Here is a 15,713-nt window from a genome sequence, read left to right as displayed (position 1 = left end):
TTGAGTGTATTTAACACAGAGATAGGTATTTAATTGGTAGTGGGACCATGGGTTCTGGGGTTGAGAAAATATCAGGCATGATTTGATAGTGAAGCAGACTTGATGGACCAAACGGTCTAATTATGCTCCTTTATCTTATGGCTTTATGCTACAAACTCAAAAGAGCTAACTGAATCAGAATATAAAATGACATAAAATGGCACGGTAGACTGATTGGTAAAGTTACTTGCATGGAATTCGGGGAAACTTTGCCAATCAGGTTGATGATAGGAATGGAGATCGTGGAGGGTTGTTTTTTGGACTGGCGGCCTATGAGAATGGTGTTCTGCAGTGATGGGTGTTGGGTCCACAGTTGTTTATCATTTATATTTGGAGAATTTAGCAGGCATGGTTAGCAAGTTTGCAGATAACATCAAAGCTCGTGGTATAGCGGTCTGTGAAGAAGGTAATCTAATTTTTAGGCCAACGGGCTGATGAGTGGTAGATGGAGATTAATTTGGATGAGACAGCAGTTGGCAATGAATACTAGATCATCAATTTCAGAAATCCAGGCATTGAATACAAAAGTAGGAATGTTGTATTGATTGTTTATAAAGCTCTGATTCAGCCACAACAAGAATATTGCTTTAGGAGATATGAAAGGGTTATTGAAACATTGCAGAGTAAAATAATTCCAGTATGAGGGATTTTATCCATGAGGTTGGCCTCAACCAGCTGGGGTTATTCTTCTTGGAATATTGGAGTTGTGGGCAAATTTGAAGGAAGTGTACAAAATGACCACAAACTTCGATTTGGTGGACAAAGAAACGTGGCCATCATGGGCTCATGCTACAAGGCCAAGGAGTCACATTGAGATTTTGGGTGAGAGAAGTGAGGAAGAACTTTTCTTCTGTGCAGCAAATATTGACAACCCAGAAGTTATTGATATAAGTTCAGAAGAATGATTGTAACAGGAAACTGCATGAGCACTTAAGCAAAGTAAATTTGCAGGGTTATGGGAATGCAGGTGAATGGGAATAATTGGATTGTTTTACAGAAAGCCAGCACAACTTCAAATGGGCCAAATGATTTTCCTCCATGGTAATGATTCCACCAACTGCTGGAGCCTAAAATTTTCCTGATCCCGAGTTGAATGTTGATTGTCATGGAATCCTTCTTCATTACATCAACGAAAAGCTTCTGCTTTTGGTACCAAACTTTATGCACAGCATTTCACAATGAATTCAGTCATTCACAATACAATTATAAAACTATCTGCAACAATCCCAACAGAACAATAGGAAAACTCACCAACAGAACCTTCTCTTGGTTGCTGAGAGCATCAGGGTTACGTTGTCGAACCATCTGGCTAATTGTCCTTAGAGCAGCGGCTCGTGTGGGGACCTCGGGATCAAAGGCAATCTGAAGAATCTGGTGGAAGTTCCTGGGTGAGTTGCCAGGGGTGGCCATGTTCCCGTGCTCCATCGCACCAACACTATGTGAAGTAGGTGACTGTCGTTGGCTTCTAGTCACTGGACAAGTTTCTTTTGGGTGGCTGGACTTTGTTGGTTTGTCATCCTGTTTATTTTGGTTGCCCATGGTGCTTTGTGCAGCTGTTACAACTGTTTCAGTGGAGAACGCTCCATGGGTAGCAACAGTAATGCGCAAGTCTGATGCCAACTCTTGTATAACAGGATCAGGATGTAACACTGCAATCTGCTCAAGTCTGGGTAACATTGGTTTCATGGCATCAAAATCTGTTGAGGTGAGCTGCAGTAAGACAGGGAGTTATGATCAGAGATCTCCCCACATTTACAGTACTGCCCCTCTTCTCCTTCCGTATATTTGTATCAATCCCAACGTGATCCCACTGTTCTGCTGCCTCACCCTACCCCTTCACTTTTCTCTTGGTCAAATGTTACACCAGTCTCCTTGGAAATGATGCAATGTTCTTAATTTCAACCATACTGTGTCAAGAAAATGATCCAAATTTCTCTCCTCATTCTGAGTGGCAGATTTAATGCAATGGTGCTTTGTCAATGAAGCCCCTGGTTACTCCCAAAGTCAGAGGAAATGCCCTTGCTCTACTGACTCTATCAAAACCTTTTGTTATCTTTTCAAAAAAATGATGAAACTTTCTCTTGGTATTTCTTGCTACAGTGGAAATTATCAAGTATATATAGAGCTTGGGCAGCAAGAGAGAGCAGCTAGCTGGGGTAAGGAATGGGGGTGGTAGTGGGAATTGTAAGAGAGGATAAAGGAGCATCAACAGGGTAAATAACAACAGGAAGACAAGGAGTGCAAGGAATAATTGAATGCTATGTCTGTAAACGTACAGCACAAGAACTTCTAACTGGAACCAACCCTGGGTTTTATGGACGATGTGCAGTCATATGATTTGGTACAATATTGCCCACTGATGTACAGAGTGAATCTTGCTTCAGCATAAATCATGGAGAACACTGCTACGCACTCTTTCTTCTTTTGGTCACTCACCTGAACAGCTCCTCCCAGCATGGATGCAATCAGACCCATTCCCATACTTAGTGTCTGTGCTTCAACAGTCTCCTCAGTTTGGTGCATCAAGTTTACGCAGCAACGATCCAATGTTGTAATGACGAATTCAATGACCTGCAGCACAACTACGTTAATAAAGATGATGCAGCAACAGAGTGTTATTTCTGATTCTTTTGGTTATTAACAGTAATCCAGGCATTTTACTGCAGGGAGCAACTCTCCCTTTCACAAAGGTGCTAAATCATCAATTTTCTCAAAATTCCAACAAATCTTCTCTCCCATGATGGAGCTCATAACAAATGAGAATCCGCATTTTGAAAACAAATACATATTGTTACACCAGGTGACACAGAATGCCAGTGCAGTCTCCCTGTGCTGGAAAACTTCCATTAAGCCAATGCAGTCCCACTTTTTCATCCTGGAGACCAGTTACTAATGGTGTACTGCAAGGGTCGGTGTTGGGTCCACTGCTGTTTGACATTTTTATAAATGACCTGGATGAGGGCGTAGAAGGATGGCTTAGTAAATTGGCAGACGACACTAAGGTTGGTGGAGTTGTGGATGGTGACGAAGGATGCTGTAGGTTGCAGAGAGACATAGATAAGCTGCAGAGCTGGGCTGAGAGGTGGCAAACAAAGAAACAAAGACAAAGAAACCTACAACACAGGAACAGGCCCTTCAGCCCTCCAAGCCTGTGCCGATCAAGATCCTCTGTCGAACCTGTCATCTACTTTCTAACGGTCTGTGTCCATTTGCTCACTCCCCATCCATGTACCTGTCCAAATATACCTTCAAAGATGCTAACGTGTCTGCGTCTACCACCTCCGCTGGCAACGCGTTCCAGGCACCCACCACCCTCTGTGTAAAGAACTTTCCACGCATATCTCCCTTAAACTTTCCTCCTCTCACTTTGAATTCATGACCCCTAGTAATGGAGTCCCCCACTCTGGGGAAAAAGCTTCTTGCTATCCACCCTGTCTATACCCCTCATGATTTTGTAGACCTCAATCATTCCCCCGTCAATCTCCGTCTTTCTATTGAAAATAATCCTAACCTATTCAGCCTCTCTTCATAGCTAGCACCCTCCATACCAGACAACATCCTGGTGAACCTCCTCTGCATCCTCTCCAAAGCATTCACATGCTTTTGGTAATGTGGCGACCAGAACTGTACACAGTACTCCAAATGTGGCCGAACCAAAGTCCTACACAACTGCAACATGACCTGCCAACTCTTGCACTCAATACCTCATCCAATGAAAGAAAGCATACCATATGCCTTCTTGACCACCCTATTGACCTGCGTTGTCACCTTCATGGAACAATGGACCTGAACACCCAGATCTCTCTGTTCATCAATTTTCCCCAGGACTTTTCCATTTACTGTACAGTTCGCCCTTGAATTTGATCTTCCAAAATGCATCACCTCGCATTTGCCCGGATTGAACTCCATCTGCCATTTATCTCCCCAACTCTCCAGTCTATCTATATTCTGCTGTAATTTCTGACAGTCCCCTTCACTATCAGCTACTCCACCAATCTTAGTGTCATCAGCAAACTTGCTGATCAGTCCACCTACACCTTCCTCCAGATCATTTACATAGATCACAAACAACAGTGGTCCCAGCACAGATCCCTGTGGAACACCACTGGTTACAGGTCATCAATTTGAGAAACTCCCTTCTACTACTACCCTCTGTCTGCTGTTGCCCAGCCAGTTTTTTATCCATCTAGCTTGCACACCCTGGACCCCATGTGACTTCATTTTCTCCATCAGCCTGCCATGGGGAACCTTATCAAACGCCTTACTGAAGTCCAGGTATATGACATCTACAGCCTTTCCCTCATCAATCAACTTTGTCACGTCCTCAAAGAATTCTATGAAGTTGGTAAGACATGACCTTCCCTGTACAAAACCATGTTGCCTATCACTGATAAGCCCATTATCTTCCAAATGGGAACAGATCCTATCCCTCAGTATCTTCTCCAGTAGATTCCCTACCACTGACGTCAGGCTCACCGGTCGATAATTACCTGGATTATCCTTGCTGCCCTTTTTAAACAAGGAGACATCATTAGCAAGTCTCCAGTCCTCTGGGACCTCACCCATGTCGAAGGACACTGCAAAGATATCTGTTAGGGCCCCAGCTATTTCCTCTCTCGCTTCCCTCAGTAACCTGGGATAGATCCCATCCGGGCCTGGAGACTTGTCCACCTTAATGTCTTTTAGGATACCTAACACTTCCTCCTTCCTTATGTCAACTTGACCTAGACTAAGCAAACATCTATCCCTAACCTCAACATCCGTCATGTCCCTCTCCCTGGTGAATACCGATTCAAAGTACTCGTTAAGAATGTCACCCATTTTATGTCACCCATGTCACTCCATCAAATGGAGTTTAATGCAGACAAGTGTGAGGTGATGCACTTTGGTAGGAGTAACCGGAAGGCAAAGTACTGGGCTAATGGTAATATTCTTAGTAGTGTGGATGAGCAGAGAGATCTCAGTGTCCATGTACACAGATCCCTGAAAGTTGCCACCCAGGTTGACAGGGCTGTTAAGAAGGCATACAGTTTTTTTAGCTTTTATTAATAGAGGGATCGAGTTCCGGAACCAAGAGGTTATGCTGCAGCTGTACAAAACTCTGGTGCGGCCACACTTGGAGTATTGTGTACAGTTCTGGGTCACCGCATTATAAGAAGGATGTGGAAGCTTTGGAAAGGGTGCAGAGGAGATTTACTAGGATGTTGCCTGATATTGAGGGAAGGTCTTACGAGGAAAGGCTGAGGGACTTGAGGCTGTTTTCGTTAGAGAGAAGAAGGTTGAGAGGTGACTTAATTGAGACATATAAAATAATCAGAGGGTTAGATAGGGTGGATAGGGAGAGCCTTTTTCCTAGGATGGTGACAGCGCGCACGAGGGGGCATAGCTTTAAATTGAGGGGTGAAAGATATAGGACAGATGTCAGAGGTAGTTTCTTTACTCAGAGAGTAGTAAAGGAATGGAACGCTTTGCCTGCAACGGTTGTAGATTCACCAATTTTAAGTACATTTAAGTCGTCACTGGATAAGCATATGGACGTACATGGAATAGTGTAGGTTAGATGGGCTTCAGATCGGTATGACAGGTCGGCACATCATTGAGGGCCGAAGGACCTGTGCTGTGCTGTAATGTTCTATGCTCTATGTACATTTCAGGGGAAATGAATGGTGCCCTTGGTTCAGAACTCTCAGAATGCTGTATGTGTACTAATACATCCAACACAGTAATGAGCTTGTCCTTTATTTGATCTAAAGTAGCCACAAGACAACTGTGGAAAAATGTGAAGTTGTTCATTTTGAAAGGGAGAACCAAAAATAAAATTATTTCAAGGCAGAAAAACTGCAGAAGGCTGCAACACAAAGGGACTTAGAGATACTTGTGGATGATACATAGAAAGCTAGCACACAGGTGAGCAAGAAATCAGGTACTTATTTCAAGGGAGATGGAGTATAAGTGTAGGGAAGTCTTACTGCAACTGTACAAGGTGCAGGTGAGATCACAGGTGGAGTACTACGAGCAGTTTTGATCCCATTTCTTAAGGCAAGTTATTTCATTGGAGGTAGTTCAGAGAAGGTTCAGAGAGGGTCGAGCTGTGGATGTGGTGTATATGGACTTCAGTAAGGCATTTGATAAGGTTGCCCATGGTAGGCTCATTCAGAAGGTCAGGAGGAATGGGATACAGGGGAACTTAGCTGCTTGGATACAGAATTGGCTGGCCAACAGAAGACAGCGAGTGGTAGTAGAAGGAAAATATTCTGCCTGGAAGTCAGTGGTGAGTGGAGTTCCACAGGGCTCTGTCCTTGGGCCTCTACTGTTTGTAATTTTTATTAATGACTTGGACGAGGGAATTGAAGGATGGGTCAGCAAGTTTGCAGACGACACAAAGGTCGGAGGTGTCGTTGACAGTGTAGAGGGCTGTTGTAGGCTGCAGCGGGACATTGACAGGATGCAGAGATGGGCTGAGAGGTGGCAGATGGAGTTCAACCTGGATAAATGCGAGGTGATGCATTTTGGAAGGTCGAATTTGAAAGCTGAGTACAGGATTAAGGATAGGATTCTTGGCAGCGTGGAGGAACAGAGGGATCTTGGTGTGCAGATACATAGATCCCTTAAAATGGCCACCCAAGTGGACAGGGTTGTTAAGAAAGCATATGGTGTTTTGGCTTTCATTAACAGGGGGATTGAGTTTAAGAGTCGTGAGATCTTGTTGCAGCTCTATAAAACTTTGGTTAGACCGCACTTGGAATACTGCGTCCAGTTCTGGGTGCCCTATTATAGGAAAGATGTGGATGCTTTGGAGAGGGTTCAGAAGAGGTTTACCAGGATGCTGCCTGGACTGGAGGGCTTATCTTATGAAGAGAGGTTGACTGAGCTCGGTCTCTTTTCATTGGAGAAAAGGAGGAGGAGAGGGGACCTAATTGAGGTATACAAGATAATGAGAGGCATAGATAGAGTTGATAGCCAGAGACTATTTCCCAGGGCAGAAATGGCCAGCACGAGGGGTCATAGTTTTAAGCTGGTTGGTGGAAAGTATAGAGCGGATGTCAGAGGCAGGTTCTTTACACAGAGAGTTGTGAGAGCATGGAATGCATTGCTAGCAGCAGTTGTGGAAGCAAGGTCATTGGGGTCATTTAAGAGACTGCTGGACATGTATATGGTCACAGAAATTTGAGGGTGCATACATGAGGATCAATGGTCGGCACAACATTGTGGGCTGAAGGGCCTGTTCTGTGCTGTACTGTTCTATGTTCTATGTTCTAAGGTTCATGAGGATGATCGCTGGTATGGAGGGATTATGAGTAAAGATTAAACAGCTTTGGACTCTACTCATTGGAATTTAGAAGAATGAGAGGCAGTGTCATTGAAAACGTTTAGGATTCTTCCGGGCTTGCCAGAGTAAATACAGATTGGATGTTTCCCCGATGAGAGAGTCTAGTACCAGAGGCAATTGTCTCAGAATAAAGAGGCACCAATTTAACATTGAGATAAGGAGAACGCTCTTCTCTCAGAGAGTTGAGAGTCTGTGGAACTCTCTGCCACAGAGAGCTGTTGGGGCATCGACCTTGTGGACACATCATGTTGAAGAAGTTCTTAAAATTAAGTTCTTAACGTTTTTAAACTAAAAGTTTTGATCAGAAGGGAAATCAAGGGTTACAGGGAAAAGGCAGGAAAATGGATGGGAAGAATGTCCAACTAGCCATGACCCTATTGAAAAGAACACAGGCTCAAGGTGCTGAATGGCCTACTTCTGTTCCTATTTCTTATGGCCTTAGAAGCCTGACATGAGTGACATGAGCCTTAGGTTGCCTGACATGAGTGTATTTAAGAGTTACTTCAGGAAACATTTTTCTTCACTTTGGTTCATACATGTTAAATAACGGATAGTCACCCAGTGAACACTGTATCCTGGTTATCCAACTTTCATGGAAATGCCTCTATATCCAGTAGCAGCCTCCTGAAACACTGTATGCAGGACTAGTGCCCTGCTTTTGCAGAGAGCAAATACTCAGCTCCCACAGAGAACCCTCTATTCAATGCCAGTACTGTTACCTCTCCCCACAGAGTAATGTTTTGAGTTCTTGGACTGCAGTGTTTCAACATAGAGTAGTTGTGATATTGTGGAACTCACGTGCACAGTGTTGTTGAGGATGAGATGACCAAATCTCTCGCATAACACAGCAATGAGTTGCAAGATGACCAACTGTTGTTCCCGCTGCTCCAATTCAGGCAAGCCATCACTGCGGCTTGTTGCAAGCCTGTCATCCGTCTCTCCTGCTAAACATGTAAGACCCTGAAAAAAAGATACATGCATTACCTTTCCCTCAGTCTGCACCTTTACGCCACATTGACCAAAACCATTCGCACAAATCACACCTCTCCAAAGCACTCATATCATTCATTCTCCTAACATTAACTGCTACCGCTGCACTCACTGAGGTTCCTCATTGCACTATCAGTGATGCTCCATTATCAGCCAATAAGAGAAGCACCTATGGGACACAGTTAGTTCCGACAACTTTCTGCTTTCTTTTCCTTTGCTGCTCTCCAACTGCTGGATCATTCTATTGGCTGCAGCCTAACATTACTGCTCATATCTGTGACAATTAACCTTTTTGTAAAGATCATGGCATATCCGGAGCCACCCAGGATTACAGCCAAGGACAGCATACATGACCACATTGTGAAGTGATGTAGGAGTCCAAGGATTATGGATTCCAAATAAATTTCTGAAGGACGCATGAAACATCTCACCTCAGGAAAGGGGCATATGAAATCATACACTTTGCTACCCAAGAATTTTGGGTGGCACAGTGGCGAGCACTGCTGCCTCACACTGCCAGAGACACAGATTTGATTCCACCCTTGGGCAAATGGTTGTGTGAAGTTTGCACATTCTCCCCATGTCTGCATGTGTTTTCTCTGGGTGCTCTGGCTTCCTTCCACAGTCCAAAGACGTGAAGGTTAGGTGGATTGGCCGTGCTAAATTGTCCGTAGTATTCAGGGATATGTAACTTAGGTGGGTCATAGGGGCATGGGTCTGGGTGGGATGTTCCAAGGGTCGGTGTGGACTTGTTGGGCCGAAGGGCCTGTTTTCACAGGATTCTATGATTTCAGGGAACCCAACAACCTGCTGCAATGGGGAACAGCCAAAGTGTGTGCATAGCTGAGGCACACTAACCAAGCAGCTCCAAGTTTTGTACCATTCGTTAATTTCAGACAATATTCAATGTTTGGGTTCAAACATTAAGACTACAATATGTATATTCTCTCCAGGAATAAGAAGCAAAGTTTGGTGGCTCATGTGTGTGGATGATCTCTGATGCTGGGTTACAGGATCAGGTTCTCAGTACCAATGGCCACTTGGGTAAGCAAAGGTTAACACCTTTAATAAAAAAAAACAAAACAGTTTCACCTGAAGATCAAACAGGCGATGGGGAGGCAATGGTATAGTGATATTGTAACTGGACTAGTAATCCAGAGGCCCAGGCAACATTTTGGGGATCCAGGTACAATCTCAGAAGATAATGGAAAGGAAATTCAATAAACTGTTGCTGATTGTTGTGAAATCACATTTGTTTCATTAATATCCTTACCAGATCCAGCCTGTGAGAGACTCCAGGCCCTCTGCAATGTTGTCAGTTTTTAACAGCCTTCTTAAACAGACATGCAAGCCACTCAATTGTATCAAAAGGAAAGGCAATGGCCTTACAGCATTCTCCCTGGATTAGTAATCCTGAGGCCAGGATAACTTTCTGGAGGAGGGTCTAGGCCCGAAATATCAGCCCTCCTGCTCCTATGATGCTGCTTGGCCTGCTGTGTTCATCTAGCTCTACACCTTGTTATCTCAGATTCTCCAGCATTTCCAGTTTCTACTACCACTGAAACTATTTTAACTTTCTAGGCACGTGGGTTTGAATCCCACTATGGAAGATGGTGAAATAGGAGTTCAGTAAAAACCTGGGATTCAAAATCTGGTCTAATGGTGGCCATGTAGCCACTGTTGATTGTTCTAAAAGTTCATCTGATTCATTAATGTTTTTCAGCGATAGAAATCTTTGTTTGGTTTAGCTTACATGTAACTCCACACCCACAGAAATGTTGTTGCTTGTTAACTGCCCTCCAGCATTGCCGATGGGCAGTAAATACTGGCTAAGTTAGAGATGCCTGCATCTCAAGAACAAATTTTAAAAAAGGCTGAAAATCCTTAAAAAGGAATGAAACCGAACAGAACAAAGACCCAGCAGTCATCTTTACTAACCTTCTAGTGCGAAATTTGAGCTATCTCACAAACTCTCTCACAGTCTTGCCAATTGGACAGGACGTATCCTGTGTAGGTGGTGGCAGTGGTATAGTCAGAAGGGAATTGCCCGGGGAAATCTCAGCATTGACTCTGGAGTCCATGATGTCCCATGGTATCAGGTCAAACAAGGAACCTTCTGTTTATTGCCACAAACCATCCCCCCTCAGCTGATGAATCAGTACTCCTCCATGGTGAACAATGCTAAGAATAAGCAGAATGCTGACCACCAAGAATGTTGTGGACCAAGTTGGTTGAGCCCAAAAGGTCATAGCTGTTACTCCGGGTCTGAGGCACTGGGGGTACCAACAAAAGGGAGAAACAAACTTGACCTTGACCTTACCAATCTGCCTGTTGCAGATTCATCAGTCCATGGCAGTATCAGTAGGACAGACCACCACAATAGACACAAAGTCCCATCTTCATATTAAAAATTCCATCCACTGTGATGCGGCATGATCAATGTGCTAAATGGGAGGTGGCATCTTGCTGGAGGTGGCAGAAATGGCACCATCATCATTTCCGCCACCTCTAGCAAGATGCCACCACCAGACATATGCCTCTTCCCTCCCTTGTCCGCCTTCCACAGGGACCGTTCCCTCCGGGACACCCTGGTCCATACTTCCTTTACCCCCGGCACTTCCCCACAGCCCTACGGCACCTTCCCCTGTAACCGACGAAGGTGCAACACCTGAGCATTTACCTCCTCCCTCCCCAGTATCCAAGGGCTCAAACATAGCTTCCAGGTGAAGTAACACTTCACCTGCACCTTGCAGTATCTAGTCTACTGCATTTGCTGCTCACACTGTGGTCTCTTCTACATTGGGGAAACGAAGTGTAGACTTGGCAACCGCTTCGCAGAACATCTACATTCTGCTCACAGACAAGACCCTGAACTATCTGTTGCCTGCCACTTCAAAACACCACCTTCCTCTCTGGCCAACATCTGTGTCTCCGGCTTGCTACGACGTTCCAGCGAAGCCCAGCGTAAGTTGGAGGAACAACACTTCATTTTCCACTTGGGGACAGCCTTCCGGACTCAGTACCGAGTTCAATCATTTTAGGGTCTAAACTCTCCCTTGTCTCAGCTCTCCATCCCACACACCAGGCCTTGTTAGCACATAGCCTGTCACTACACAGCCCCTGTTGTTAGTCACTAACTGTCCCCATTAACAACTATTCACCCTCCCAGCCTGATCGTTAGCAACTCCTTTGTCTGTCCAACTGCTCTTCTCTCTCTTTGGGCCCTATCCTATCGTTTACTCCCTACCCCACCCACCTCCCTATTTTCTGCATATAAACTGACGTTTCCCCAGACACCATCAGTTCTGAAGAAGGGTCACCGGACCCAAAACATTAACTCTGTTTTCTCCTTCACAGGTGTTGCCAGACCTGCTGAGCTTTTCCATGAACATTAGTGCAAAAGACAGGCTGAAGCCTTTGCTGCAATCTTCAGCCAGAAGTGCCGATTGGATGATGGACCAATCATGGTCTCCTCCAGAGGTCACCGGCATCACAGATATAAGGATTCAGCCAAATGGACTCATTCGGATTGATATCAAGAAACAGTTGGAGGCACTAGATACTGCGAATTCTACGGGCCCTGACGGTATTCTGACAACAGTACTGAAGACCTGTCCTCCAGAACCTGCCATGCAACTAGGCATGTTGTCAAACAGCATGGAAACAAACCCTTTGGTCCATGCTGAACATAATCCGAAACTAAACTACTCCCACCTGCGATAAACCTATTTCCACTCCCCCTCCCATTCTCTAGATGACATGTCCATCATGGGCCTCCTGCAGTGCCACAATGATGCCACCCAAAGGTTGCAGGAACAGCAACTCATATTCCGCTTGGGAACCATGCAGCCCAATGGTATCAATGTGGACTTCACCAGTTTCAAAATCTCCCCTTCCCCTCACTGCATCCCAAAACCAGCCCAGTTCGTCCCCTTCCCCCACCACATCCCTAAACCAGCCCAGTTCGTCCCCTTCCCCCACCACATCCCTAAACCAGCCCAGTTCGTCCCCTCCCCCCACTGCACCACACAACCAGCCCAGCTCTTCCCCCCCCCACCCACTGCATCCCAAAACCAGTCCAACCTGTCTCTGCCTCCCTAACCTGTTCTTCCTCTCACCCATCCCTTCCTCCCACCCCAAGCCGCACCTCCATCTCCTACCTACTAACCTCATTCCACCTCCTTTACATGTCCGTCTTCCCTGGATTGACCTATCCCCTCCCTACCTCCCCACCTATACTCTCCTCTCCACCTATCTTCTTTTCTCTCCATCTTCGGTCCGCCTCCCCCTCTCTCCCTATTTATTCCAGAACCCTCACCCCATCCCCCTCTCTGATGAAGGGTCTAGGCCCGAAACGTCAGCTTTTGTGCTCCTGAGATGCTGCTGGGCCTGCTGTGTTCATCCAGCCTCACATTTTATTATCTTGGATTCTCCAGCATCTGCAGTTCCCATTATCACTACTCCCACCTGCTTAGGCTTGGGCCATATCCCTCCAAACATTTCCTATTTACATACTTATCCAAACGTCTGTTATAATTGTAAAGTTGTAACTGTAGCCACACCCATCACTTCCTCCAGAATTCCACACATGAACCACTCTGTAAAAAAACTGACCATTATGGTTTTTTTAAAATCTTAAAAATATGCTCCTTTGTCTTGCAGTCCTCCAGCCCAGGGGAAAGACATCTGCCATTCACCTTATCTATACACCTCATGATTTTATGAACCTCTATAAGCTCAAACCCCTGCACTCCAGTGAAAAATGTCCCACCCTATTCAGACTCTCCTTATAACTCAAACCCTCCATTCCGGTAACATCCTGGTGAATCTTTTCTGAACTCTCTCACACATAATAATATTCTTTCTGTTGCAGGGTGACCCGAACTGGACACAATACTCCAGAAGAGGCCTCAACAACATCAACATGATTTTGTAAATCCTATACTCAGAGATATGAGTAATGAAGGCAAGCATGCCAAATGCCTTTTTAATCACCATGTCTACATGTAACGTAAACTTCAAAGAGAAGCTGTTCCAGTACAGCTACAGCACTGGCATCTATCGGACAACAAGAAAAGTTACCCCGCTATGTCCTGAAACATAAGTATGACTGTCCCAACCCAGCCAATTAACACCCCATCAGTGCACTTGCGATCATCTATAGTGCAATCAAGCAGCACGCACTTAGCTGGAAACAGTTCAGTGACATTCAATTTAGGTTCCGCCAAGGCCACTCAGCTCCTGGTCTCATTACAGTCTTGACTGAAATGTGGACACAGTTGAATTCCAGAGTCGAGGTGAGAGTGATAGCCCTTGACATCAAGGCTGTTTTCAACCAAGTGTGGCATCAAGGAGCTCTTTAAATATTATGGGAGTCAACAGGAATGAGGGGAAAATCTTCCCATTGCTTGCAGTTGTACTTCACACAAAGGAAAGTGGTTGCGGTTGTTGGAGGTCAAGAGTTCCAAAGGCCTAACATATCCGATTGTTTCCTCAATGACCTTTTCTCCATCATAAGATCAGACTTGAGAACATTCACTCATGTTCAGCAAAATCTGGACAATATCCAGGTTTGTACTTTCAAGTTGCAAATAACATTGCCAGGCAATGACCAACTCGAAAAAGAAAGAATATAGCCATCAACATGTGACATTCTACGGCCGAATCCTGGGGATTACCATTGACTATAAACTAAAATTGACCAGGCATATAAATATTCCAGCTACAAGAGCAGGTCAGAAACAAAGAAACAAACAAAGAAACAAAGAAACCCACAGCACAGGAACAGGCCCTTCGGCCCTCCAAGCCTACGCCGATCAAGATCCTCTGTCTAACCTGTCATCTACTTTCTAACGGTCTGTGTCCATTTGCTCCCTGCCCATCCATGTACCTGTCCAAATATATCTTAAAAGACGATAATGTGTCTGCATCTACCACCTCCACTGGCAACACGTTACAGGCACCCACCACCCTCTGTGTAAAGAACTTTCCACGCATATCTCCCTTAAACTTTCCTCCTCTCACTTTGAACTCATGACCCCTAGTAACTGAGTCCCCCACTCTGGGAAAAAGCTTCTTGCTATCCACCCTGTCTATACCCCTCACGATTTTGTAGACCTCAATCAAGGTCCCCCCTCAATCTCCATCTTTCTAATGAAAATAATCCTAATCTATTCAACCTCTCTTCATAGCTAGCACCCTCCATACCAGGCAACATCCTGGTGAACCTCCTCTGCACCCTCTCCAAAACATCCACATCCTTTTGGTAATGTGGTGACCAGAACTGTACACAGTACTCCAAATGTGGCCAAACCAAAGTCCTATACAACTGCAACATGACCTGCCAACTCTTGCACTCAATACCCCGTCCAATGAAAGAAAGCATACCATATGCCTTCTTGACCACCCTATTGACCTGCGTTGTCACCTTCATGGAACAATGGACCTGAACACCCAGATCTCTCTGTTCATCAATTTTCCCCAGGGCTTTTCCATTTACTGTATAGTTCGCCCTTGAATTTGATCTTCCAAAATGCATCACCTTGCATTTGCCCGGATTGAACTCCATCTGCCATTTATCTCCCCAACTCTCCAGTCTATCTATATTCTGCTGTAATTTCTGACAGTCCCCTTCACTATCAGCTACTCCACCAATCTTAGTGTCATCAGCAAACTTGCTGATCAGACCACCTAAACCTTCCTCCAGATCATTTACATATACCACAAACAACAGTGGTCCCAGCACAGTTCCTGTTACAGGTTACAGGTCTTCAATTTGAGAAACTCCCTTCTACTACTACCCTCTGTCTCCTGTTGCCCAGCCAGTTTTTTATCCATCTAGCTTGCACACCCTGGACCCCATATGACTTTATTTTCGCCATCAGCCTGCCATGGGGAACCTTATCAAACGCCTTACTGCAGTCCATGTATATGACATCTACAGCCTTTCCCTCATCAATCAACTTTGTCACGTCCACAAAGAATTCTATTAAGTTGGCAGGACATGACCTTCCCTGTACAAAACCATGTTGCCTATCACTGATAAGCCCATTATCTTCCAAATGGGAATAGATCCTATCTCTCAGTATCTTCCCTACCACTGACGTCAGGATCACCGGTCGATAATTACCTGGATTATCCTTGCTGCCCTTTTTAAACAAGGGGACAACATTAGCAAGTCTCCAGTCCTCCGGGACTTCACCCATGTCTAAGGGCACTGCAAAGATATCTGTTAGGGCCCCGACTATTTCCTCTCTCGCATCTCTCGCTAACCTGGGATAGATCCCATCCGGACCCGGGGACTTGTCCACCTTAATGTCTTTTAGGATACCTAACACTTCCTCCTCCTTTATGT

General features: G+C 45.1%; 1 protein-coding gene across 3 annotated transcripts in view; it reads right to left on the bottom strand.

Moving 5' to 3' along the window:
• The window catches only part of tango6 (transport and golgi organization 6 homolog (Drosophila)), a 153,796-nt gene that overhangs the window by 58,289 nt on the left and 79,794 nt on the right, over nucleotides 1-15,713 (bottom strand). For all 3 annotated transcript variants that reach the window (XM_059651822.1, XM_059651823.1, XM_059651824.1), the window contains 3 exons: nucleotides 8,168-8,329; nucleotides 2,476-2,610; nucleotides 1,291-1,749 (listed from right to left, as the gene is read on the bottom strand). In XM_059651822.1, the coding sequence (XP_059507805.1) occupies nucleotides 1,291-1,749; nucleotides 2,476-2,610; nucleotides 8,168-8,329 (756 nt within the window). The remainder of the gene's footprint in view (nucleotides 1-1,290; nucleotides 1,750-2,475; nucleotides 2,611-8,167; nucleotides 8,330-15,713) is intronic.

This window comes from Stegostoma tigrinum, chromosome 16, assembly GCF_030684315.1.
Source record: "Stegostoma tigrinum isolate sSteTig4 chromosome 16, sSteTig4.hap1, whole genome shotgun sequence".
Taxonomy (NCBI): domain Eukaryota; kingdom Metazoa; phylum Chordata; class Chondrichthyes; order Orectolobiformes; family Stegostomatidae; genus Stegostoma; species Stegostoma tigrinum.
The sequence above is the reverse complement of the archived record's forward strand: the minus strand, read 5'-3'. Positions and strand labels throughout refer to the sequence as shown.